The sequence below is a fragment of the Bubalus bubalis genome, chromosome 23 (genome assembly GCF_019923935.1).
Source record: "Bubalus bubalis isolate 160015118507 breed Murrah chromosome 23, NDDB_SH_1, whole genome shotgun sequence".
Lineage (NCBI taxonomy): Eukaryota > Metazoa > Chordata > Mammalia > Artiodactyla > Bovidae > Bubalus > Bubalus bubalis.
The window spans coordinates 42,708,341-42,735,369 of record NC_059179.1 but is presented as its reverse complement, the minus strand read 5'-3'; the positions used below and the strand labels follow the sequence as shown (position 1 = coordinate 42,735,369).

Genomic DNA, 27,029 nt, shown 5'->3' with positions numbered 1-27,029 from the left:
CTTTAGACCATGAAATTTTTGCACCTCGTTTCATGTTCCTGGATATGTTCTAGTGTTTTCTAGTTTACAGTCTGTGGCAACTTGAATAGAATTTGTATACTATTTGTGTGAAAAATGTATAAATCTTAATTATGCTGAATTGCTTCATGGTTCTTTTCCTTCTAGTTTTCTGTATATTCATTCTATTAATTTTTGAGAGTTTGATATTCAAACTCCAACTAAAACTCTTAATTTATCTACTTAAAAATAATTGTAATATATCATAGAACTATATGTAACTTTGTCCTGTACTTTCCAAGTCTCCTGTAAATGTGTTATCATACTTTCATAATTTAAAAAATAAGAAAGAGGAAAAAAAAAAGTTACACAATAACTCCTCAGATAATGGCATCACTCAAAGTCTAACAACATCCGAGAGGAGAGCTATTTATTACCCTGGTCGACTCTGCATCCCTCACTACCTTGGTACGTGGCCATCTTCACTGAATGCTGGTTGAACATTCAGAAGGATCAGTAAAAGCCATGGTCTGACTCTCCACCAGTCTGACAACACCTACATGATGGCTGGTGTTCAGGAGAAGGTTCCTTCATGGACAGTTGACATTCGACCACCAATCAGTCCAGCGAATGACCATTGCTTGTGTTTGGCTGAATTGGCTGGACTAATTCACCCTTGGCCCACGCAGTTAGTGTGGCCTTTTTTAAGTCAGGTCAGTATAAACATATTTTATTTTAGTATTATTTTTTTAAATTTTTTTTAGTATAAACATATTTTAAAGCTTTCAAAGAATTTATCATAAGTGAAGTAAGCAAGAAAGAAAAACACCAATACAGTATACTAACGCATATATATGGAATTTAGAAAGATGGTAACAATAACCCCGTATACGAGACAGCAAAAGAGACACTGATGTATAGAACAGCCTTTTGGACTCTGTGGGAGAGGGAGAGGGTGGGATGATTTGGGAGAATGGCACTGAAACATGTATAATATCATATATGAAACGAGTCGCCAGTCCAGGTTCGATGCACGATACTGGATGCTTGGGGCTGATGCACTGGGACGACCCAGAGGGATGGTATGGAGAGGGAGGAGGGAGGAGGGTTCAGGATGGGGAACACGTATATACCTGTGGCGGATTCATGTTGATATATGGTAAGACCAATACAATATTGTAAAGTTAAAAAATTAAAAAATAAAATAAAATAAAAGAATTTATCATAAACATATTTTAAAACTTTCAAAGAATTTATCATGACATAAATAGTTAATGAGCTCATTGGAAAATCAAATAATTTATAAGCAAGTAATTTATAAGAGAATAATTTATAAGACAGATAAAGCCCGAAAGAACATCAAAATTAATTACCTGTCAAGGTGGTTACAGCAATACTCAGAGATGCTGGAGATAAGAAAAGACAATTGATCAAAACTTGCCAAATGGCAATAAACACTTGTATTATAGTTAATTTATTTTCTTCTCTCTGTCCCTGGGGCATAGAAACCATACGTGCATGCGTGCGTGCTCAGTCATGTCCGACTCTTGTGACCCTATGGACGGTATCCTGCCTGGCCCTCAGTCCATGGGATTTTCCAGGCGAGTGGGTTGCCATTTCCTACTCCAGGGGATCTTCCCAACCCAGCGATCACACCTGAGTTTCCTGCATTGCAGGTCAATTTTTTTTTTACCCACTGAGCCTTTGGGGAAGCCTACAGAAACCACGGACCTCTTTTATTTAATCAGTAAGTCTTGATTCATGTATCTATTCTGGTAGCACTGTGCTAAACGCTGGAGTGGGGCAACGAGCAAAACTAGGTATGGCTCCTGCTCTACAGAACTGCTTCTGTGACAAGCGCTATGGAGAGCTGCGCGATCCTGTGAGAACCGGCAACAGGCAGCTGACCCGGCCAGGGAGACCCCCTCTCTGCCTCCCTGACCCCTCGAGTCCCCATGCCTGCTGCAGGGTCTGGCCCAGACGAGGCGCTGTGCTCCAAAGACAACAACACCCTGACGATACACCTCCCCAGAGCTGTCCTAGTCTTGGCCCTGGTGGCATGACACAGGCAACCTTGCTGTCTCATCCGTCTACATTTGCAGTGGGCAGAGGGCATTACCAGGTGAAGGAGTCACTTCTGCTGAGGTCGGAATGATGCCTGAATATGAAATACAAATAGCAAAGTTAGTCAGTGGATCAGAAAGTTCTTATTCTTTTTCTAATATACACGATTGTGCCTTTCCTATTATCTCATTAACCAGGCTTTGCTGTTGGAAAAATTTAAGTGTGAGAACTGTCTCCCACTCTCTTGAATAAAAGTTTAAGCACCTCAATTAAACACACGAGTGGTGTGTCCCCTGAACTACTGTGTTTTTACACACACAGAGTCAACCAAAGTGGAAACATGCTCTGCAGCCACTTCCCTGTTATCAGGCCCCGCTCTGAGGTTAAATGTTTATTAGGCGGTTTTAAATCTTTTCTATGCAGTGATAATTGACACCTATTGCCACTTTAGTACCACAGTCAAATTGTCTGTTGTATTCTGTGTTAAATTTTTTCCTATTTTGTTGTCTTCCTAATTAAGGCTTATCACTTATCCTATCTCTTCCAGATAAACTGTACATTTCTCTGTCTCTTAAATACAGATCTTCTGTTCATTAGACTATCGGAGCCTCTGGCAAAATGGCAAGAGGGATGGTGTGAGCAGATGCAAACTATTATATATGGGATGGATCAACAGCAAGGTCCTGCTGCATAGCACAGGGAACCATCCTGTGGTAAACCATAATGGAAAAGAATATAAAAATGTGTTTATATGTATGTAACTGAGTCACTAGCTGTACAGCAGAAATTAGCACTGTAAGTAAAAGTGTAAATCAACTATCCTTCAATAAACTTTTTTTGGATAGCAAAAATAAAAACATGAGCTGTTATAAATTAAAACTCTTCTGAAAGAAAACAAGTTTCCCTGTCCTCTTAAACAGAAGATGCTGGTCATATTTTAACTTGCATGATTCAGGCTCATTAAGAAGAAACCATTGCTGTTCAAGGTTGTATTAAGGAGGTATCGCAAAGGATGTTGAGTTTAGTGGGTATTTTTGCTTCCTATTGTGATATTAGAAAGGCTGGTGACACTGAATGGTTTTCTGAGCCCTTCTGTGGCTGTCTGTCAGCATTTCCTGCCCTGACCACTGTGGCTCTTCTATGAGGTCTCCCCCTTCCAGTCTCTGCACCCCCTCCCCAATCTGTTTTCTCCCATAATACACCGTCAGCAGGGAGACCAGAGCGCCAATCGTTAAAGTGTGTGTAGGAAGTATGAACAGTAGACTCTGTGGATCACTCCCAGGTGTATGCAAGTGCTTTCCTTGAATGTTGGGACCTACTTCACTGTATATTTGTCTATTTCTGGATTCTAGTCTATTTTCCAAGGGATTAATTCAGCCAAGTGACCCCTGGGCCAACAGTACTCTTTAGGTAGAATTGCAACACATCAATATCTCTTAACATTAGTAAGAAGACAAATCAGCAGAAAACTTGTTACCAGTCGTAAGGACCAAATCTGTGGCTGAAACTGAGGCAGGAACTGTCAAAACAAGCACAATTTATAGAAAACTGTAATTAAATACCATTCTTTTCAATCACATTCATTGGTAAAAATTTTAAAAAAATTATCCTGCTTACAAATTATATCCCAATCTTGTTTATATTTGACTATGCTCTGTTACTATTTGATTCTCCTGTTCTCCTTTCCATTAAGCTAAGAGAAATAAATAGTGGGGGAAGTGATACTTGGGTCTGGGACCCAGGAGATTTGGGTTCTAGTCTCTTCTCTGTATGTAAACAGGCATGTGACTTTGGACAAGTTCCTTTGCATCTCAAAACTTCAGAGGATGCATCTGAAAAACCGAGTCCATGGACTAGCGGCACCTGCACCATCCTGTGAGAAAGGCAGACATTTAAACCCCACCCCACCCCTCACTCTCGCTCAAGGATCTGAATCGAAATCTGCATCTTAAGATCTCCAGGTGATTTATAGACACATTAAAATTTGAGAGCCACCAAGCATCCAAGTGGAGATGACTCCAGGTCCAGAAATAATTGGCACGGGCCAGGAGGAAACTAGACAGACAGCATGTGCCCATAAAGGGAAACCCGTCCCCTCTCTGCCGTGGACAATCGGTGCCCTGTGAAAATTCACACTTGTATTTCCCAGCCTCTGGCTTCCCCATCAAAGCTTGAAGTCTGGACTTTTATATGAAATCTCCTACTTTTAAAATGTGGTATTAAAAAGAATGAAACTTAGCATAGGCAAAACTCTGTTGTCTGAAACAAAACCCATCTGTAGGTCAAAACTAGTCTGCCAGCTGCATCTTTGTAACTTCAGGTCTGAACAATCTCTAAGATTTCTTCCGACTCTTGTAAAGATGTTACACTGTGATGATGCCATATTGAATTTGTCCTTGGCTGAGAGATCTGGTAGCTGATTCTCGTAGATCCAACAAGGAGACATATCTGTTTCATCGTCTGATTTTCCATAGAACATCCATTTCTATCAAGTTTGGCAGAGGGCTCCGAGACTTTAAAAATAGGAACCCTGAGCTACTTACATCACTGTTTACAGTTCAGAGAATATTTGAATTGAATTGACTTGGGTTGAGATGGTATTTCTCCAACTTGCTTGGTTGTATATTGATCAACTCAGGTCCTAAGATGATCCCCAGTGTCCACAAGAGGGGAGTTTACAAAGGACATGTGAGTTGCTCACTTAGAGAACCAGGCAGGCCGCAGGAGGTGGCTGCACACACATCCCTCAGGGATGCGACAACAAGCTCCCATCACTGAGAGCTTGCCCAGGAGTGTGCCAGCCAATCCTCGGACAAGTGCCACCCTCCCATTCTGCAGATGATGAAACAGAGGCTCTGAGAGGGAAGGGGACTTGGCCAGTTGTCACCCAAAGGTATAAGGCTGGAGCCAGACCATAATCCCAGTTTCTCTGGCTCCAAATTCTGTGATGCTGCATTTCTACTCAAACCCGGAAGGTCTCAGCAGTCAAAGAAGTTTGAGAAACATTCCATAGTGCCAAGTTTAAAGACGATCCCTTAGGGTAGGGCTTGTCAGAGCTTGAACATTTTAATAGAATGAATCCTCAAGAGAGGGGTATTGTATTTCCCCAACTTATTTTGGGCTTCCCTTGTGGCTCAGCTGGTAAAGAATCTGCCTGCAGTGCAGGACCTGGGTTCAATCCCTGGGTTGGGAAGATCCCCTGGAGAAGGGAAAGGCTACCCACCCCAGTATTCTGGCCTGGAGAATCGCATGGACTGTATAGTCCATGGGGTCGCAAAGAGTCAGACACGACTGAGTGACTTTCACTTCCACTTTCAACTTAGCCATGCAAATGCTTTTTTTCTTTTTTTTGGCTGCGCAGCATGTGGGATCTTAGTTCCCGGACCAGGGATCGAATCCTTGTCTACTGCAGCAGAAGCACAGAGTCTTAACCACTGGACCACCAGGGAAGTCCCGTAAATGCTTTATAAAAATTCGCCTATCATTGGATTGGTGTGCTATAATGTGAAACACACATGGGAGATGTTGGACTCGATTGTTTCCTGAAAATGCAGACTAGTGGTATATTTTTTGCCTGAGACGCCTGAAGTCCTGTGAGTTAAAAATTAACTCACTGAATTCCCAAATGTGTGGACACTGTTGGGAGTATGAACAAAGCTCCTGACTTCTCTACTGTGGCACCGAGGACTGAGAAGCACGATGAACACAGTGTCCTACGTACTGAAGGCATGTAATCAGTATCTGTCCAATTCACGCCTACATTACTCAAGAAATATATGAGTACTCTATGTTAGTTTGATATGAGCTTGATGATTATCTTCATATGAGGTATAAACTTTAACCCTAACTGTATGCAAGGCAGTCTATATATATATATGATTTATATCAAGCTAGCAAGAAAATAAAATTACCAGGTGAGATGATCATTTCTGTGGCTGATGCTGAAATGATAAAAACAAACCAGAGACCAAAATAAGATAAAATCCAAACAAAAATCCCACCCACTTATAAGAAATTTAGAAGATACCGTTTTATTGGGTTGGCCACAAGGTGTGTTTGGGTTTTCCAGTTCCAGCTTAGGGAAAACCCCAAATGCACTTTATGGCCGATCCAATATTTTAAAGATTTGTACCTCAGATATGCAAATTAGATACAAAATGACCTGAAAAGTGACATTAAAGATAAAGGTTGCTTGGGTGAGACTGGAACAGAGACAGGGATGCATGAGGCAGGAAGTGGGAAGCAAACATTTATTATTGTGGGAACAGTGTGATCTCCCTGGGTGGATCAGAAAGCCTGTTTCCTGGATGCAATGAAGAGAAAACATTACCTAGAATTGCAAAGTACTAGGAACCTTCCTGGGCTTCCAGGGTGGCTCAGTGGCTAAAGAATCCACTTGCAAAGCAGGAGATACAGGGGACACAGTTTTGATCCCTGGGTCAGGAAGATCCCCTGGAGAAGGGGATGGCAACCCACTCCAGTATTCCTGCCTGGAGGATCCCATATACAGAGAAGCCTGTGGGCTACAGTCCATGGCGTTGCAAAAGAGTCAGACACGATGGAAGCGACTGAGCATGCACATACAGGAACTTCCTAATCCTGACTTAAGGTTTCTAACATTGGTTTCTCATCTTCATCCAACAAACTAGCTTATGACATAGTACTAAGTTGTCTTAAGTGTTAGGAAAAAGTGGTTAACACAAGAAAGGGTATTATGAGCCCTGATTCGGTGTTCATTTATTCTTGTAATGATCTATCATGGCTAAAACACAGAGATGATCTTGAAGCCTCGCAGTGGAATGTAAGCACCCTGAGGGCAGGATGGCTGTCTGCTGCTCTCATTACTATATTCACCTAGAGTCGCGTCTGGTGAATATAAAGCGCTCAGTGCCTGTGTGCTCAGTCCCGTCCTACTCTTTGAGACCCCATGGACTGTAACCCACCAGGCTCCTCTGTCCATGGAATCCTCCAGGCAAGAATACTGGAATGGGTTGCCATTCCCTCTCCAGGGTATCTTCCCAATTCAGGGACTGAACCCACATCTCTTACATCTACTGCATTGGCAGGGAGATTCTTTACCACCAGTACCACCTGGGAAGCCCAAAGTGCTCAGCAAATTCTGTTAAATAAATGGATGGATGAACTGAATCCTATTCTTCTGGTCTTTGCTCTATAAAAGTAAGAGAAGCTGGGCAGTGGGTGTTTTCATTTCATCAGATTTCCATTTCTATTTTACATTTTTTGGCAGTCTCGTATAGTGCATAATTGGGCCGAATTATCAAAAGAAGAAAGGGAAACTATCTCAAATCATTGGGGCCAAAAGAAATAGCGTTGACGCTTTCACAAGGGGCATAGGTGAGAGGAACCCGGTTTTGTTCATGGAATTTCCCAACACAGCACTACTAAGTCAGCTTTAAAGCTCACAGCAGATTATTTCAAGACACAGGAAGTACAATGAATTACCCCAGTGGGTGGATGACAGAGGGGACCTGGCAATTCCTTGAAGATGGGAGAGACTGGACTCTAAAGTGAACTCAAGGGTGTTGACTCAGCAATGGGTAGATCAGCAAATGAAGAGAGGCTAGGAATGACCCAGAGACCCGATGAACAATGTTGAGAAGGGGACTTGACCTTGTGTTTAGGGGATCCTGATGGGACTCAAGCTTCCTCATAAGTCATTCGCCTGCCCTGGAGTCCCAAACCCTGTGGGGTCGGCCTGCTTGGCAGACAGGGCTCTGCTGCTTGGGGAGGATGCCAGGTCTCAGGGAAGTCCTGGGACCTGCGCAGATGGCCCCGGCATCCTCATGGGGTCCACACTCAACGGACAGGCCAAGGTGCTGGCACCCGCCCAGGTGGGCCTATCGCCCGTGCACGGCACGTGGTCCAGGGAGATGGGGCCGAAGCCATTACCACACAGACTGCTCCTCAGGGCCACCAGCCCAGCTGCCAGCACAGCACCCAGGCATCCGGCAGGTCCCGGGGTCGTCACACACTGTCCCCCAGGTGCCGTGATGGTGGATATCAACGAGGCCCTCACACCTGCTTCCTGCTGCTGGCCAGCCTCGCCATGGGCAGATCTATGGGAGCCCAGAGCCAGGCGGGCTTGAGAAGCTTCCCTCCCTTCTCAAATGAGAGGACTCTCCAGCTAGAGAATCAACCCCAGTTTGCGGGCGCTTTGCATATATTCATGGGGAATGACATGCACAGAAAAAAGAAAAGGACTGCTTTTCTGTATCTGAAATTTAGCACAGACTCTACAGTGCTTTCCTCACTGGGCAGTTTCTTTATGGGAACGCAAGTGACCTTGCTGGCTTTGTAGCAGACGTAGTATGCGCATGCATGCACACTCAGTCACGTCCGATTCTTTGCGACCCCACAGACTGCAGCCCACCAGGCTCCTCTGTCCATGGATTTCCCAGGCAAGAACAACTGGAGCGGGTTGCCAGTTCCTTCTCCAGGGGATCTTCCCGACCCAGGGATGGAATTCGCATTTCCTGAGTCTCTTGCACTTCAGGCAGATTCTTTACCACTGAGTCATCAGGAAAGCCCCTTGAAGGAGACACACACACCTAAAAATAACCTTCTGGGAATTTCCCTGGTGGTCCAGGGGCTAAGACTCCATGCTCCCAATGCAGGGGATCAGGGTTGAATCCCTGATCTAGGAATTAGATCCTGCATGCCACAGGTAAGGCATGACATGGCCAAGTAAATAAATTATAAATAAATAAAAATAACCAGCCTTCATCCTCTCTCGGGTGTCATTTCTCAAGTTGTTTCTCTCAAAATTAAACACAGTTCAGCTGAAGGCTTAGGATTCAGACTGCTTTTCTAGCCCTGATCTCTCAAAGTATATTATGAAATTTTCAGGACAAAGTTATTTTCACTTTTCTTGAATTTGAAAACTATATTCATTGGAGAATGATAGAGGAAGTCAGAGATTAGGAGAACAAGTAGCAGAAGAGATGGTATCATTGCTCAAGAAGGTAAAGGATTTGGTCAAGTGACACTGAGCCCTGAATTAAAAGCAGGTAAAGTCGATCCTCAGATTCTGAGTCCCAGGGTTTAGGGCTGGTTGGTGGGCTTCGTCTTTGAGAAGAACCCACCAGAGTCCTGTGTGGGTCAGGGCCTTCATAAGGCCTTTCCATGACGGAGGGCAGGTGGGTTATTTGTTCTCCCTGAAAAGGTCCCTACATGAGGAACACCCACCTTCCTTTAATGAGCCGATTTTACTCCACACAGGACTATGAGAATAATGTTGGCTACATTTCTCTTGGCCACTAATGGCGGGACCCCAGCCTTAGAAAAACAGATACAAAATATAAGAATGGAAACAGTACCTATTGGTTGGTAAACATGTGACTGTTCCCCAGGATTTGAAGTAACTATAGAGATAAAAAAGAAAAATAAGTCACCATGAGGACATTCCAAACAAGCACAATGAAAGTTCATATTCTTCTCAGTGAAGGGAAAGTGTTAGTCGCTCAGTTGTGTCCAACACAGCATGCCAGGCTCCTCTGTCCATGGGATTCTCCAGCAAGACTACTGGAGTGGGTAGCCATTCCCTTTTCCAGGGGACCTTCCCAACGCAGGGATCAAACCCAGGTCTCCTGCACTGCAGGAGATTCTTTATTGTCTGAGCCACCAGGGAAGCCCATGTTTTTCTCAGGTACCATCCTAATCACACATATGAGTTTGCCTTTAAACCATCCCTTCTAATCTCTCATTAAATAGTTGCCATTTAAAATATGATAGCTAGTAAATGTGTACACATCATTCTGGTTAGTAATAAGGAAATAGCAGAAATAAGAATGATGCTGTTCCTGATAGCTCAGCTGGTAAAGAATCCGCCTGGAACACAGGAGACCCCAATGTGATTCCTGGATTGGGAAGATCCTCTGGAGAAGGGATAGGCTACCTACTCCAGTATTGTTGGGCTTTCCTGGTGGCTCAGCTGGTAAAGAATCTGCCTGCAATGCAGGAGACCTGGGTTCGATCCCTGGGTTGGGAAGATCTCCTGGGGAAAGGCTACCCACTCCAGTATTCTGGCCTGGAGAATTTCATGGACTCTATATAGTCCATGGGGTTGCAAAGAGTCGGACACGACTGAGCGACTTTCACTTTCACTTTGGGATCATGCAGATATGGCCCCCTAGGATGGGGGCATCTTGTTAGTGCCACAGAATTCAGGGGCAGCATCCCAGGCCCCAGGTAGGGGTGTTCCCAGGGGAGAAGCTGCTCCTGCCCAGGCCCACCTGCCCCCAGACCTTCCTGTCTCTGGCCCCCATGGCCTCTGCAGCATGAGCCACCATTCTGGGTCAAGAACTAGTGTCTCAGAGTCTCACCGAAGTGCAGCTCTCACATGCAGGAGCAATGACATAACATGCTAACACCCAGGACAGCCTCTCCTCTGGGTACAAAGCAGGGCCCCCACGGGACTGGGGGCAGCTTCACATTCTGGGAGGGTGGAAGGGTCAGGACCTCAGAGCAGCATGATTAAGGAAAGTTAAGACTGGGAAGGAAGGCCAGCGTGGGGACCCTGCACCAGATGGCTAGTCACCAATCAGCAAGTAAAATGGATGTGAGCGCACAAGTACCTGGATTCCCAGCAGCTGCTGAATCTGCAGAGATAAAGGAAACAGGAGGATGGATTAACAGAAGCCAGGGTGGCGGAGTGGTTCAAAGATCATGGTCTCAGTTAGCATGCTGCTCAACAGGCCTGGGAAACAACTGTCCTGAAGCGTCCAGGGCTGTGCCTCTGGGTTTTCACAGCCAGCTGTGGGCTGTCTCACCTGGCTAAAATCTTGGAGCTAGTGATTCAGACAGTTTGCCTTGGCAACCAAAATACCACCACCAACAGTAAAATAATTAAAGTTTTTGCACATTTGTGTTTTTGTGTGTGTTTAGTCACTAAGTTATGTCTGAATGTTTGCGACCCACTGAACTGTAGCCCACCAGGCTCCTCTCCCCATGAGATTTCCCAAGGAAGAATACTGAAGTGGGTTGTCATTTCCTCCTCCTGGGGATCTTCTTGACCCAGGAATCGAACCCAGATCTCCTGCATTGGCAGGAGGATTCTTTTTGTACATTGACAATGTATTATATGCTTGACTACGTATTCTACATGGAATGTTTCACTTAATCCACCCATCAGCTTTATGAAATAAGTGCTATTAGTTTCTTTATTTTACAACTGATTAATCTTTGCAGACACTCAAGCTGGATGGTGTCCTCCCATATATTAAACAGCTGGCATATTTTTCAGAGTTAGAATAGAAATCTGCTATCTGGAGTACAGTGAAAGGTTGAAAGCGTGGAGGAATTCCAGACTCAATGTGCAAATTCCAGGCTTGGCCTGGGCAGCCCTGCGCCTGGCCCAGAAGACACCTGTGCTCACCTGAGCAGACGACACCAGCGTCTTCATGGTGCCCGCAGTTGTGGGTGAACCAGCCGCTGTGAGGGCACTGTGCCAGGGAGGACTCACTGCCTGTGCAGTTGACATCGTCCAAGAGAATGCTGCCTGCCCCGGGGCTGAATCTGGCCCCCGGGAGGGCAGACACGGCCCGGCCACAGCCAAGCTGCCTGCAGACCACGTGGGCATCCTCGATGGACCAGCTGTCGTCACACACGGTGCCCCAGGTGTCGGCATGGCAGACTTCCACTCGGCCCTCACACCGGCTTGACCCATCAGCCAGCCGCAGGCCCAGACCTTGGTGGATAATCCAAACAATGACGCCCATCAAGGCTCGTGCAGAGAGGCCACTGAAAGAGTCAGTATCTCTTGGAAATTGGGCACTGACCATGGATGAGAACAAATCTACTCCCCCCCTTCATTTTAAGTTTGCCCTGGGTATTACTTTGTGTTTTTTCAGCATTACAGCTGACTAAGAAATGGTTTTGCTCCTTAGCCAGCTGCTCCAGAGCCCTGCCTCCCTGCACAGCTGCCCCTTCTTGCTGTGACGTCTTGGTCTCTGGCACTCACAGGGTTTGTTGGATTTTTCATGAGAAGCTATCAGGCACACACTAACTGGTGTGTGGACATGTGTGTGTGTGTGTATAAGATTCTCTGAGAGCCTTGTACACACTGATCAAGTGACAAGAACAATAATTTGCATGTACATTATCCCCAGGATCAGGTGTCACCACATGCAATGATGCTCTGGGAAGTATAAAGGGCAGTCATCGCAGGCCGCTCCCCACGGTCAAAGGGCAGTGTTACAAAAAAAGAGTAGAGGTTGGATATGTTCAGAACACAGCTGAGGGGAGCTCACAGCAGGACTGGGTGGAGATGTGGGGTCAGCCAGGTACTCCCATTCCAGCCTTGCTGGCTTCCACTCTGGTTCTCACAAGCCATCCTTGCATCTCACAGCCTCTTTCCTCTCCCTTTCTAAAGGCGGATTTTCTAGGTGAACCTGGACTTCATCAGCCCTTCCTTCAACAGCAGCCATGTGTATGGCCTGAGGCTGCGGAGGAAGGTGCTTTCTGCAGGGACATTTTCTCCCATGGTAATGCTGGAGCTTTTCTGACCTAAAACTGTGAAAGGGAAGGCAGTTGAAGAAAGTGGGAAAGATTACCTGTTGATGTGGGCACCTCTGTCGGCACTGGAAAAGATGCTAAGGACAGACAGAACATGAAAGAAAAAATTATACAACAACCTCTTTAAGTGTCAAACATATTTAACTCTCAGTCAAAACTTGAGGGGGGAGGGCTCCCTGGCTTGTAGATTATCTAGTTTCTAACTTGATTCCCTTCCCAAGTCCTTTCTCTGTGGGGAGAACACACCAACTGGTGTGTCTGGAAGGGTACAAGCCAACTCATACAAGCTCAAGAAAATAAAAGCATGGAGTAGAGGGGTTGATAGATGAACAAACAGTAGGTATATTTTAAAGTCAACAAGCATCCTTTGGGGATCACTGATCTTCATTATAACCTACTCTAGTGCTCATTAAAGGCTAGGGTTCACTTCTCTTTTTTTCTAACTCTTCTCAGCACATTTTATTTTATTCTTAAAGACTATGGAAAAGGAGCTGACCTAATTCAAAATGTGACAATGACTGGGCCAATCAGAGTCAGGGAAAGACTTAAGGCGTGGTGATTTTGGCTCCTTCATTTACAGTTCTGTTAAGTAGAAGGCAATTTCAGAGGCAACACCCTGCAGGGTGATGGAAGGGAGCGGGTGAGAAGACAGGGAGATGGAAGTGGGGTTAAGAAGATAGCTGACATCTGACTGGTGAGCCCCACACAGCAAGCACCCCCCTACTCTATGTAGAGAGATCCAGTGAACCCCAGCCTGGCTTTACGATACCAATGCTATGATCTTCCTTCTCATCCTTAACCAGAGGAGGAAACCGAGGCACGGAGAGGTTCAGGGATTTGCTCAAGGTCCCACTGCTGGTGAAGGTGAAGCCAGGGCAACAAACCCAGGTCATCTGGTCCTTGAATCACAACCCTATCTCCCATGGTGATTTTGCCAAGGTAAGTTATAGCCACTTAGTTCAGAACAGCTGCAATTACCTGAAGTTGGGTGGCCCACAGCCGCTGACGGTGTTGAGTAAGGCAGGGAGGCTACGAGAGACATAAATCAAGAGACATGTAAATCAGATTACATCCCTTGATTCTTCTTAAATTCAAGGGGGTAGATTTGCTTGTTTGAAGCAATGAGGTGTATGTCTTGTTTGGGGAAGAAACTGTACCCCATCTGGGCATCTGAGAATGGCCCTGAGTTGCCATGGCTACAATGTCCAGATGTCCTACTTCATTTCTGTCCCATTGCCGGAGACTGCAATGTCATTTTTGTGGATTTTGGTGGTGGACGGGCGGGTAGCAAACAGAGGCCACAGGGACGGTCGACTTGTGTGGAGCACCTATCTTTCCGGTTGGTTTGGTTTTGTAATTCTTCCTGGGTGTGGGCTTGCCTCCCAGACTAAACGTCAGTCTGCAAAGGGTAGAACCATGTTTGTCTCAAGGACATACACTGGCAAGGTCAGCACTGGGAAGGAGGAGACGGTCCCCAGAGTGGGTGGTGGAGCTGGGTCAGGCCCCTCTGCGCCCCCCTCCACCACCTCCTGGGTACCCAGGGCCCTTGCTCCAAACCTTCCTGCCCTGCAGGTCCCCAGCCTTTTCTTCTGATGCTACGGCTCCTGCTTTGCTGAGAGCACTGATTCTGCTCTTCACTTCTCTCCTCCTCTCAGAACCTTTCAGGCCTTTCACCCTCTGCTTGTTCTTTCCTCCTGTCTCAGGTGGTTGCTGCCAGTCTAGCTGATGAACCCATTTGCCTCTTGCCAGCCAAAGCCAGAAGGATGTGGAGATAAAGGGGGGCTTTTGACTCCAAGTACTGAATTTATCTGCAGAGGCTCAACTGGGATACAACTGAGGAGTAAGAATGCTGGGTGAGGAGCTGGACTCCCAGCTCTGTGACTTTCAGAGCATCCCTGGTTACCTGTGAAACTGGTGGGGGTGAGGGTCTGAACCGCAGAGACCATTCCCAAGGCATCACCCATCACTGGTGGGGGGCCAGAAAATCTGAGGTTACATGACTTCTATTTTCAGAGTCATGCATTCATTGAATTAAAATATAAAAGCTTACATACATTTAGTTCTGTTCTGCTTAAGGATATTTTCAGATGTAGGTGGTTGTGAATTGGTTAGGTAGTTCACTATTTATTTTTAACCATTTTAACTTTCTTTTATTGCTGCTGTATTTATTCCTATGTATTTTCTATTCATGGCAAGTGATCCTGACCCTCCATATTGTGATGATATAAATTTTCCTTGTAAAATGAATTCACTTAAGTGAAGAGAGACTAGTTGATATAAAGGAAAGAATTAAGAAAACTCAACTGTGGGTACATCATGTGAAATGCCAGGCTGGATTAATCACAAGCTGGAATCAAGACTGCTGGGAGAAATATCAACAACCTCAGATATCAAGCTGGAATCAAGATTGCTGGGGGAAATATCAACAACCTTAGCTATGCAGATGACACCACTCTAATGGCAGAAAGTGAAAATGAACTAAAGAGCCTCTTTATGGGGGTGAAGAGGAGAGTGAAAAAGCTGGTTTGAAACTCAACATTCAAAAAACTAAGATCATGGCATCTGGTCCCATCACCTTATGGCAAATAGAAGGGGAAAGAATGGAAACAGTGGCAGATTTTCTTTGTGGGGTTCCAAAATCACTGCAGACTGTAACTGTAGATGCCAGGAGCCGGCATATTGCATGTTGAATGCATATTGCATATTGAGTGCAGCACTTTCCACAGCGTCATCTTTCAGTATCTGGAATAGCTCAACTGGAATTCTATCACTGCCGGGAGCAGGAGCTCCGCCCATGGCAAAGGTCATAAGGAAGGAGGCTCGGCACACGCAAAGGAGGGATCGAGCCTCAGGAGTCCCCCTGGAAATTCTCGAGCATCTACCCCCAAACCAGAGTCTGCCTACTTTCGGCTTTGTGCTCTCACCTACACCTCTGACTGTACGGGGGCAATCCCCCACTACCTCTCTCTGAAAAAAGAGTTAGCTTACAGCTCCAGTTAATAATTCCTGGGTGTGACAGTGTTTCAACCTACAAACTCCTTTGGAAATCCTCTAGCCTGCCTGAACAGGTTTTTCCGGCCACATGAGATTGTTCAGAGCCTCCCAACTGTGAGAGGCAGGAGATGTTCTAAACTGTCTAAACACAGATTCTTTTGAGTAGTTAAAAGATTGATTAGAAATTGTATTGGTGAAGGGTTTTTCACTTATTGGGCCAATGTTTGCTGCTAAGTCTCCATACTCCTTACCTACTGTGTCCTTGGCAGAGTATTGATTGATATAATGGGTGTATAGAAATGTAAGTAGTAGCCTCAATGTTTGTAACGTTGGACCCTTGAGTTAATTCTTTTCTTGACTGAGCCCACCTCACCTTTGCCCTATAGGAATGCAGCTTTGTCCAATGCTTTTTGGGAGGCTGGTGCCTGACTTTGGAATAATCACCTTTAGAGAAAGAAAAGTTTCTTAAAATGTTAACGGGCCTCCTGGCCAGAAGATGATGTCAATCACCTGAACTTTTGCATATGATAAGTTTGAAAGCCTGGCTTCAATTAGGACCAGGAACTGCTGTCCTTGCATGACTCCACCCCTTCCCCCATTATACTCTATGCACAACTTTAGGTAAAAAAACTACTTTGGAAAATAAAGTGCAGGCCTTGTTCACTGAAACTTGGTCTCCCCATGTCGCTCTCTCTCTCAAATTCTGGCTGAGTCTCCATCTGGAGCGCGGAACCCGCCATGCTTGCTAATTATGCCTGGGCTTCTAAGATCCGACCGGGGAGGCCTCAGTGTCTCCTCTCCTTCGGGAGAACGGAAGGACGCCTGCGGCCTACGTAAGTGGTGCAAACTTCTTGTCTTGAAGTTTTATTGGTCTCCCGCATAAACCAAGCTACTCAGCCTCTTTTCTCCACTGAATTTTCCTACTGAGCTATCCTCATTCTATTACTCTTTATATCTTTGATAAATATGTATAAATAAATAGGTCACTGACGCCGTCCCTGCTTCGAATACCCTGGATCAGCCGGGGCTGGACCCCGGCATGTAGCCATGAAATTAAAAGACACTTGCTCTTGGAAGAAAAGCTATGACAAACCTAGACAACGTATTAAAAAACAGAGACATCCCTTTCCCAAGATCTGTATAGTCAAAGCTCTGTTTCTTCCAGTAGTTATGTGTGGATGTGGTGAGAGTTGGACCATAAAGAAGGTTGAGCACCAAGGAATTGACGCTTTTGAATTGTGGTGCTGGAGAAGACTCTTGTGAGTCCCTTGGACTACAAGGAGACCAAACCAGTCAATGTGAAAGGAAATCAATCATCAATATTCATTGGAAGGACTGATGCTGAAGTTGAAGCTCCAATACTTTGGGTGCCTGATCCAAAGAGCTGACTCACTGGAAAAGACCCCGATGCTGGGAAAGATTGAAGGCAAAAGGAGAAGGGGGTGGCAGAGGATAGGATGGTTAGGTACATCACCGACTCAATGGGTACGAATTTGAGCGAACTCCAGGAGATAGTGGAGGACAGAGAAGCCCATTGTGCTACAGTCCACGGGGTCATAAAGAGTCAGACATGACTTAGCGATTACAACAACAACCACCATGGGTAGTGCGACGGGGACCATGCAGGGCTGAAGCTTGGGAAACAGGGACCATCCAGGACTTCCTCACGGCTCTAAGTACACTTGGGTGAAGACTCATGGAGCAGGAATGTTATATCGCCCACCCCAGGCCCCAGCATCAGGCCCACCTGAGCAGATGACGCCAGCATCCTCATGGTGGCCACAGTTGTGGGAGAACCAGCCGCTATGCAGACACTGCCACAGCCTGGCTTCAGTCCCCACACATCTCATGTCGTCCAGGGCGATGGGGCCCAGGCCTCGGCCGAATCTCGCTCTCCCGGGGGCTGACACTGCTCCGCCGCAGCTCAGCTGCCGGCACACCACCTCGGCGTCCTGCAGGTCCCAGCTGTCATCACACACGGTCCCCCAGCTGCCGTTGAAGTGCAGCTCCACGCGGCCCTCGCAGGGCCGGCTGCCGTCGGCCAGCCTGAGCATCGCGTCTAGGAAACAGACACGCCCGGGTCACTGCTCTGCCTTCGAGGAAGTTCTGCGCCTCTCCTCTGAGCTGACAAGCTTCCCAGGGCTCCCTTCTCGTTCTAGTAAGGGACTGAGGTGGGTTAAAGAGCCTACAAAGGTACTTTGGGTTTCATGGTTCTGGTCAATGTGATTTGGGGTGGCGTAGGCTTTTTTGAGGTGGTGTAGGCTTCCCAGGTGGCTCAGCAATAAAGAAATCCACCTGCTATGCAGGACACACAGGTTGGATCCCTGGGTTGGGAAGATCCCCTGGAGGAGGAAACAGCAACCCACTCCAGTATTTTTGACAGAAATCCCATGGACAAAGGAGCTTGGCGGGCTACAGTCTATGAGTTTGCAAAAGAGTTGGACACAACTTAGTGACAAAACAAAACAACGACAACATGCTTTTTAAAGCTTTTTCCCAGACAGGACTGCCTGCTCACAGAGCCCAAAGGAGGTCCCCAAGCTCCCTGTGTGATGTGGGAAGCACAAAACTTGGGGACCTGGCTGCTGTTGCCCTAGTCAGGACCCACATCATCTAAGCAGGTGTTCTGAGTGCAAAGGCTCGGGGACAGCATCAGCCACGCACCCTCTCACCCGGGGTCACGTGCTCTATCGTCAGATGTATGTGGACGTGTGGTTTCATGGCAGCACTGGGCGTTCAACCACTTTCTCTAGCCAGACCTGGAGGGTATACTAAGGCGCTCGGCACCCCTCTCCCCGACCACAGAGTCAGTCATCCACCCTTCCTATCATTGCCAGGCAGGGTCAGGGGCTACGATGATCTGAGAACCCACCAGTGTTGTTCTCATCTTGCAGGAGAGACTCGTAGGATGCAGAAAAGCCAACATTGGTGACAATGGCGTCGCTCTGGAAGACCACGGTCAGGCGATTTGCCGAGGAGGTAAATACTAGGGTTGTGCCGGAACAGAACCTCCCCAGCGAAAAAGATTCACTTTGTGGGCCATCAAAGATTTCAATGAAGTCATACGGACAGTTGTAGAAGTTTTCCAATCTGTGAAGTCATGACAGCGTTCAGATCTAGCCATGGACTTTCCCCCAGGAGGCACCACCAAAATTGTTCTGCTCTAGAAGAGCTGCCTGAAACCTGCATCTCTTCAAATAGGATGGAGGAAGCCATAACCCCACTGGTGCAGGCAGTGCATATCTTCCCAGCTCTAAATATCTGCTAATTTTTTGAAGTTTTCATTCAACTGTATTTTCTGAATATGTATTACAAGCATAAGAAATACAGTTTAAGTGGTAATGGTGGGCACATGGTTAAAAGCAACTTTTCTTCGAGCTCTGACTAGTCCGCTTCCCACAAGCAACTCCAATGAACAGTTTCCATTTGTTTCCTTCCAGAGACGGTCTATGCATAATGTCAGCCCCTGTACTACTGGCCACGATCTTACAGATCATTCCATAGCAATACACCCTACATGTGAGACAGCAATCAAGATTGCTGGGAGAAATATCAATAACCTCAGATATGCAGATGACACCACATTTATGGCAGAAAGTGAAGAGGAACTAAAGAGCCTCTTGATGCAAGTGAAAGAGGAGAATGAAAAAGCTGGCTTTAAAATCCAGTCCCATCACTTCATGTCAAATAGATGGGGAAACAATGGAAACAGTGGCAGACTTTATTTTCTTAGGCTCCAAAATCACTGCAGATGGTGACTGCAGCCATGAAATTAAAAGACACTTGCTCCTTGGAAGAAAAGCTGTAACCAACGTAGACAACATATTAAAAAGCAGAGACATTACTTTGCCAACAAAGGTCTGTCTAGTCAAAGCTATGATTTTTCCACTAGTCATGAATAAATGTGAGAGTTGGACCATAAAGAAAGCTAAGCACTGAAGAATTGATGCTTTTGAACCGTGGCATTGGAGAAGATTCTTGAGAGTCCCTTGGACTGCAGGGAGATTAAACCAGTCCATCCTAAAGGAAATTAACCCTGAATATACATTGGAAGGACTGAGGATGAAGCTGAAGCTCCAGTACTTTGGCTACTTGATGTGAAGAACTGACTCACTGGAAAAGACTCTGTTGCTGGGAAAGACTGAAGGAAGGAAGAGAAGGGGAGGACAGAGGATTAGATGGTTGGATGGCATCATCAACTCGATGAACGTGAATTTGAGCAAGCTCTGGGAGTCGGTGATGGACAGGGAGGCCTGGCGTGCTGCAGTCCATGGGGTCACAAAGAGTCGGACACGACTGAACTGAACTGTGTGGCAGCAATAGATAGATGTACCGAATCTATTTAACTCACCCCCTATGGTGGGCAATAAGACTGCTCCCAACCTACTGCTACTATAAGAAGCCAAGATTTTTCTCAGTGCACACAAGATTTTATCTGTAGACCAATTTCCTGGAACTGGAATTGCTGGGTTAAAAGATCTACGTGTTTAAATTTTGATCTGGGGACTTCCCTGGTGGTCTAGTGGTTAGGAATCCACCTGCCAAAGCAAGGGACATGAATTTGATCCCTGGTCTGGCAAGACCTCACAAACCGAGGGGCAACTAAACCCGTGCACCACAACTACTTGAGCCCGTGTGCCCTAGAGCCTGTGCTCCACAAGAGAAGCCACCACTGTGAGAAGCCTGCACATTGCAACGAAGAGTAGCCCGCACTTGCTGCAACTGGAGGAAAGCCCACACAGCAACGAAGATCCAGCACTGCCAAAATGAATAAATAAATAAAATTAAAAAAACCTTTTTTGATCAGTATTACTGGATGGGTCTCCAAGGCCTTCCTTACTTTTGAGAACTAAATACGAAAGCTGGATTTTTTGGCGAGGGTCGGGTGGTGGTGGTGGTAGCAGGCAGTATAATCAAGTCAAGAGGAGAGTAAAAGCAGGAGCTATTTACTCACTTTATCACTTCGAAGGTAAGTTTCACATGCGCCCTGCTATCCACTTGTATGTCCCAGGTACACACCACATTTGTGGGGTATTTTTTAGGATACCAGGGGCTGGAGAATGAGCCTGAATTACTTGTCAGCAAACCGCCACAATGGATATTTTCATCTGCGAAAAACAGTAAAGAAACCCCATCAGAAGGAGGCACCAACCTCTGCTGGTGTTTTTAGAGGGATCAAGAGGGGATAGGAACAGAATAAGGAGGACTTGTTCTAGAGCTGCTTTTGCTTGTAACTGTTAAAAAAAAAAAAAAAAGCTTTGGAGGCTCTGGGAGTTTCCCAGGTTGTTCTTTGTTAGATAGGATGATTACCTGTGTCCTCTCAAGCTTATAGTGTGTGTGTGTGTGTGTGTGTGTGTGTGTGTATTTTCTTTGCCATGTGTACAGTATGTGGGATCTTGACTCCCTGACCAGGTATTGAGCCCTGATTGGAAGCGTGGAGTCTTCCCCACCGGACCGCCAGGAAAGTCCCGAGTTTGTACTGTTTTTGTGAGGAGAAATGATCAGGACACAAGGTTGAGAGGGCTTTGTGAACCCATATGCACTGACAGGTCTGAGCACATGTTTTAATGAAAAGGGAACAAAGACAATGCAAGCCAAAGGCTCCCTGCTCAGTGCAACGTGACTTTGTGCTCACAGAGCAGCTGTGTTAGGAGACGCTTTGTTGTGTTATGTCCAAACCCTAGCTGAAGTCAAGACCACAGTTACTAAAGCATCCACTTTGTGGCTGAAATACTGGCTTTGAAGTGGCTTTTCTAACGGGTTTTCTGTGCTGGAGCTTCTCATATGTAAAAGGAAGCAAGAGCATTCATTCGGTTGCTTCAAATCCTACAACTGAAAACAAAGCAAACATAAAATCACGAGAAACCTTTAAATACAGCTGAAGTACCTGTAGGGGAGCTGTCATCAGTCGAGCCTGTGAAAATACAGAGAAAAAAATGATACTGTAAGCAAGGACTTTTATTCAGAAAACTCCTTTAAAGTACTCAAAAACATCCATGTGCAGATCTGTGACTGCTCTGTGCGGTAGTGGACAGGGATACACCCTTGCTACGAGAGGCTGGGTGTCTGGACAAGTATGCAGACAAGTGTAGCTTGATACAACTTGTCGAGAGCTGACCCTGGGTTTCTGTTTCCTTGCTCTGCACGTAACTATTGCATGATCACCACTGCAGGCAGTTACCAACCCCACCCCTACGGCAACTCCACCCCACTGCATGCGAACACCAATTCAGGAAATCCCAGTGACCAGAGACTGCATTTCTGGTGAATCTGAATTTTCCTTCCCTCCTACCTCTCTCTCCTCTCACCCTCTGATGCCCCCCGCCCCCAAGCCCCACCATTTTGCCAACGCTGATGGACTGCCTTGCTCTTGTTTATTAACAAGAAATAATTTAATCAGATGGTGTTCCAATTACAGGATGAAAAAGTAGATAGGATTCACTCATACCAGGGACCTGGCAATGGGTTAAAATGTTTGGAAGTTGGTCCTGCTTTGGGGTTGCCATCAATGTCTGTTCCAGGACAGAAGAGAGAATAAGAGATGGATTAAGACAGTCACACAAAAGGAAATCAGGCTTTTTAAAATTTTTATTTGTCTGTTTTTTTTTTTTTTTTTTATCAAATGTATTCTGTTCTGGGCAGCTAGGAGTGTAGCACTAAATCCATCAAGGTCTTGGAAAAGACCCTGATGCTGGGAAAGATCGAAGGTGAAAGGAGAGGGCGGCAGAGGATGAGATGGTTGGATGGCATCACTGACTCACTGGACACCTTGCTGTTGTTGTTCAGTCACTGGGTTGTGTCCAACTCTACTCCATGGACTGCAGCATGCCAGGCTTCCCTGTCTTTCACCATCTCCTGGAGCTTGCTCAAACTTATGCCCATTGAGTCAGTGATGCCATCCAACCATCTCATCCTCTGTTGTCCCTTTCTTCCCCTGCCTCCATTCTTTCCCAGCATCAGGGTCTTTTCCAAAACCCTGGTAATATAACCCTTTATTTAACCATTGAAGCGTTCTTTAAAAAATATGAGTGATCTATGATGACTATTTTTTTGCCATACAGCAGGTGGGATCTTAGTTCCCTAACTAGGGATCAAACTCATACCCCTTGCACTGGAAGCATGGAGCCTTAACCACTGGACCCCAAGGAACGTTCCTCACCACAGCTTTTAAGGTGGGACTTTGAGCATTTTCTGGTTTCCCTTGTGGCTCAACTGGTAAAGAATCTGTCTGCAGTGTGGGAGATCTGGGTTCAATCCCTGGGTTGGGAAGATTCCCTGAAGAAGGGAAAGGCTACCTACTCCGGTACGCCAGCCTGGAGAATTCCATGGGCTAATATATAGTCCAAGGGGTCACAAAGAGTCAGACACAACTGAGCGACTTTCACTTCACTTGAACATTTTACAAGCACAACAATTCAAGAGAAAGCAAACTACCTCTTCAGCAAATTGACTTAAAAAGACGGCTTGGAGCCCACAGCTCCAATTACTCCCAAGTCACCCCCCTTCCCAGAGGCTGCTGGGGTGAGACTCCCCCCCACCAAGGTGTGCCGTGTCCCGGGGGCTCACCTGAGCAGACGACGCCTGCGTCCTCATGGTGCCCGCAGTTGTGGGAGAACCAGCCGCTGTGGGGGCACTGCCACACCTTGGCCTCATTCCCCACGCACTGCACGTTGTCCAGGATGATGTGGCCGGTGCCTCCACCAAAGTAGCTCTGCTTCGGGGCCGACAAGGCCTCACCGCAGCCAAGCTGCTGGCACACGACCCTGGCGTCCGTCAGGTCCCAGCTGTCGTCGCACACGGTGCCCCAGGAGCCATTGTAGGAGACCTCCACCCGACCCTCACATCTGTGACTGCCATTCCCCAGCCTCAGGGACTCACCTGGGGACGGGAAAGCAGAGTCTCCTGAGCTGCGGGGCTGTGCCCCATCTCTCTGGAACCTTCCGCCCAAGAGAGGATCTCTGACATTCTCCTATGGGCACCTTTCTGCATATTCAGCTGCTGGACTCTAGATAGGGAGACCCTATGTCCTGATGTGCCAGGAATTGTTCAGTCACTAAGTTGCCTCCAACTCTTTGTGACCTCATGGACTGTAGCATGCCAGGCTCCTCCACTATCTTCCAACGGTTGCTTGGATTCATGTTCATTGACTTGGTGATGCTATCTAATTATCTCATCCTCTGCCACCCCCTTCTTTTGCCTTCAATCTTTCCCAACACCAGAGTCTTTTCCAGTCAGTTGTCTCTTTCCATCAGGTGGCCAAAGTAATGGAGCTTCCACTTCTGTATCAGTCCTTCCAGTGAATATTCAGGACTGATCTCCTTTAAGATGGACTGGTTGGATCTCCTTGCTGTCCAAGGGACTTTCAAGCATCTTCTCCAGCACCACAATTCAAAAGCATCAATTCTTCTGCACTCAGCCTTCTTTATGGTCCAACTCTCACATCCATACATGAATACTGGAAAAACCATTGTCTCTATGGATGGACCTTTGTTGGCAAAGTGATGTCTCTGCTTTTTAATAGGCTGTCTAGGTTTGTCATAGCTTCCTGGTTTATGACTGGGGTAGGTCAATTAGTGCCTGTTGAATCTGCCTGCAATGTGGGAGACCTGGGTTGGATCCCTGGGTGGAGAAGATCCCCTGGAGAAGGAAATGGCAACCCACCCAGGTATTCTTGCCTGGAGAATCCCATGGGCAGAGGAGCCTGGGGGGCTACAGTCCATGGGGTCACAAAGAGTCGAACACGACTGAGCGACTAACACTACTACTGGCAATTATTTCAGAGTCCTTTTTATACTCTCTGAAGTCCCCTGACTGAGGGATAAGTTGCCCAGTCGCCCTCAGCATTATCTGAGAGCATTATATGAGAGCTCTGTAATCGTCTTCCTATCTTGTATAGGAAGTATTTTGGATGGTTTCTGCATTGAACTCAGCTGGAAGCAGGTGGGCTGGCAGTTGTAGTTTGAGATGGCTTTGTTCTAGAAAGATCTGCTTTACTGCATTTCTGCTTCCTTTGGAGAAGGAGGAGGCTGTTGTCATGGGCCCTCCCTCAACACGCATGGCCATGGCAAGATGTGAGACTTGGCTCTCTATCTCTTTAGGGGGACATCTTGGTAGAGGAAGATGACAGTGAGGGGCTGAGCAGGGGGAGGGGTGATCTGGGGGCTGTCAGTGTCAGAGTGATGTCACTCGGATGTCAGTAATGCGGGTGGAACCCACAGGTCAGATTTACAAAAGCATCTCCTCTCTTAAAGGGAAAGGGTGCACATTAGACCGGATATCCCCCTGAGGTCCAAGTTAGGATACCCACCGCTCTCTCCTTCATCCTGCTGGATGGCGCTGTACATGGCGTAGAACCCCGTGTTTGTGATCCTGGAGTCGCTCCTGAACACCGTGGTCAGGATGTTTGAAGAAGAGTGGAATGTGAGCTCGGTTCCGGCACAAAATCTGCCCAAGGAGAGCGAGGCAACCTGCTGTCCATCGAACACTTCGATGAAGTCGTAAGGGCACCCGTAGACGTCCTCTAAGCTGAGGAGGTGAAGGCAGAGTTAAGCTCCCCAAGGAAATCTGCCAGAATGTTATACATAAAGTCGAATTTTTGCATAACATGCAGCCAGAAACTGCAGTCACCCCTGCATCTCCTTCCAACCACACATCTCCCTCGTGGACTTGACCCCTCTGATGCTGCCTGAGTCTGCCCTTTTGTCCCACTCCCTGTTAGGACTGGTCCAGGTCAGCCAGTCTCTTGTCTTTCCTGGTCTATTTCAGCTCCCCCACCAAGGGGGAATATGAGGAATGAATGAACTCAGGCTATTAAATATGCAAAATAAAAGTCTTAGTAGGAACAGGATAGAAATTTTCGGAGGGAAGAGGAAGATGATCTATTGTGCATAGCACCAGGCGGAAGAATAAAGGTCAGGAAAGGTAATGACGATGAACAGACTGGGGTTCAGCCAGAGGAAGAGGCTGTGTCCCAAGTGGAGCTGGCTGAGAGTGGAGGGGTGGGGTCCTCAAGCGTGGGTCACCCCAGCTGGGGCTCCTTGCATTATGGCCTCAGGGATGCCCATGGGGTCTTCTCCAACTGCACGGGAAGTTGAGCTCAGTGATTAAAACTCCTTAAGTGATACTGGAGCCTATTATACAGAGTGAAGTAAGTCAGAAAGAAAACACCAATACAGTATATTAACGCATATATATGGAATTTAGAAAGATGGTAACAACAGTTGGACTATAAAGAAAGCTGAGCACTGAAGAATTGATGCTTTTGAACTGTGGTGTTGGAGAAGACTCTTGAGAGTCCCTTGGACAGCAAAGAGATTCAATTAGTCCATCCTAAAGGAAATCAGTCCTGGGTGTTCGTTGGAGGGACTAATGCTGAAGCTGAAACTCAAATACTTTGGCCACCTGATGTGAATAACTGACTCATTTTGAAAAGACCCTGATGCTGGGAAAGATCGAAGGTGGGAGGAGAAGGGGCCAACAGAGGATGAGATGGTTGGATGGCATCACTGACTCAATGGACATGAGCCTGAGTAAACCTCAGGAGTTGGTGATGGACAGGGAAGCCTGGCGTGCTGCAGTCCATGGGGTCACAAAGTCCATGGGGACACGACTGAGAGGCTGAACTGAACCAAACTGAATACATTTTTAAAATTTTGTAGGCTGTTTTCTATTGACACTATTCGAGGCTGCTGGGAAAGATGGAAAGTGGGAGGAGAAGGGGATGACAGAAGATGAGATGGTTGGATGGCATCACCGACTCAATGGACATGAGTTTGCATAAACTCTGGGAGTTGGTGATGGACAGGGAAGCCTGGCGTGCTACAGTCCATGGGGTCGCAAAGAGTCAGACACAACTGAGCGACTGAACTAAACTGAACTGAATGATGACGCTATATGCAAGACAGCAAAAAAGACACAGATATAAAGAACAGACTTTTGGACATTGTGGAAGAAGGCAAGGGTAGGATGATTTGAGAGAATAACATTGAAACATGTATATTATCATATGTGAAATAGATCACCAGTCCAAGTTTGATGCATGAAACAGGGCACTCAAAGCTGGTGCACTGGGATGACCCAGAGGGATGGGATGGGGAGGGAAGTGGGAGGGGGTTTGGGATGGGGGACACATGTACACCCATGGCTAATTCATGTCAATGTATGGCAAAAACAACCACAATATTGTAAAGTAATTAACCTCCAATTACAATAAATAAATTAATTTAAAAAATCTGAAAAAAATTTAAAAAAAACTCCTTAAGCTCAGATGACCAGACCAGTTTTCACCTAACATATGAAAGGATTTGTCAGATGGTGCTGTAGGCAGAAGGTTTGTGTCCCCTCAAAATTCATTTTTTGAAACTTAACCCTCAATAGTAATAGTCTTAGGAGGTGGGGACTTTGGGCAGTGACTAGGTTGTTAGGGCAGAGCCCTCATGATG

At 46.5% G+C, this 27,029-nt stretch overlaps 1 protein-coding gene and 1 long non-coding RNA gene across 2 annotated transcripts in view; both read right to left on the bottom strand.

The window, feature by feature from the left end:
• LOC123327546 (deleted in malignant brain tumors 1 protein-like) overlaps window positions 1–27,029 on the bottom strand; it is a 109,011-nt gene that overhangs the window by 15,066 nt on the left and 66,916 nt on the right. The window contains 9 exon segments of the mRNA XM_045164112.1: window positions 10,656–10,679; window positions 11,456–11,820; window positions 12,406–12,521; window positions 17,292–17,650; window positions 18,461–18,678; window positions 20,543–20,696; window positions 21,476–21,502; window positions 23,155–23,516; window positions 25,856–25,874. Of these exon segments, the coding sequence (XP_045020047.1) occupies window positions 10,656–10,679; window positions 11,456–11,820; window positions 12,406–12,521; window positions 17,292–17,650; window positions 18,461–18,678; window positions 20,543–20,696; window positions 21,476–21,502; window positions 23,155–23,516; window positions 25,856–25,874 (1,644 nt within the window).
• LOC102410951 lies at window positions 1,371–10,685 on the bottom strand. Its single transcript, XR_006548120.2, has 6 exons — window positions 10,656–10,685; window positions 9,399–9,443; window positions 5,973–6,002; window positions 3,539–3,580; window positions 2,117–2,155; window positions 1,371–1,403 (listed from the first exon to the last, which is right to left on the bottom strand). It is a non-coding gene; the product is annotated as an uncharacterized LOC102410951 (long non-coding RNA).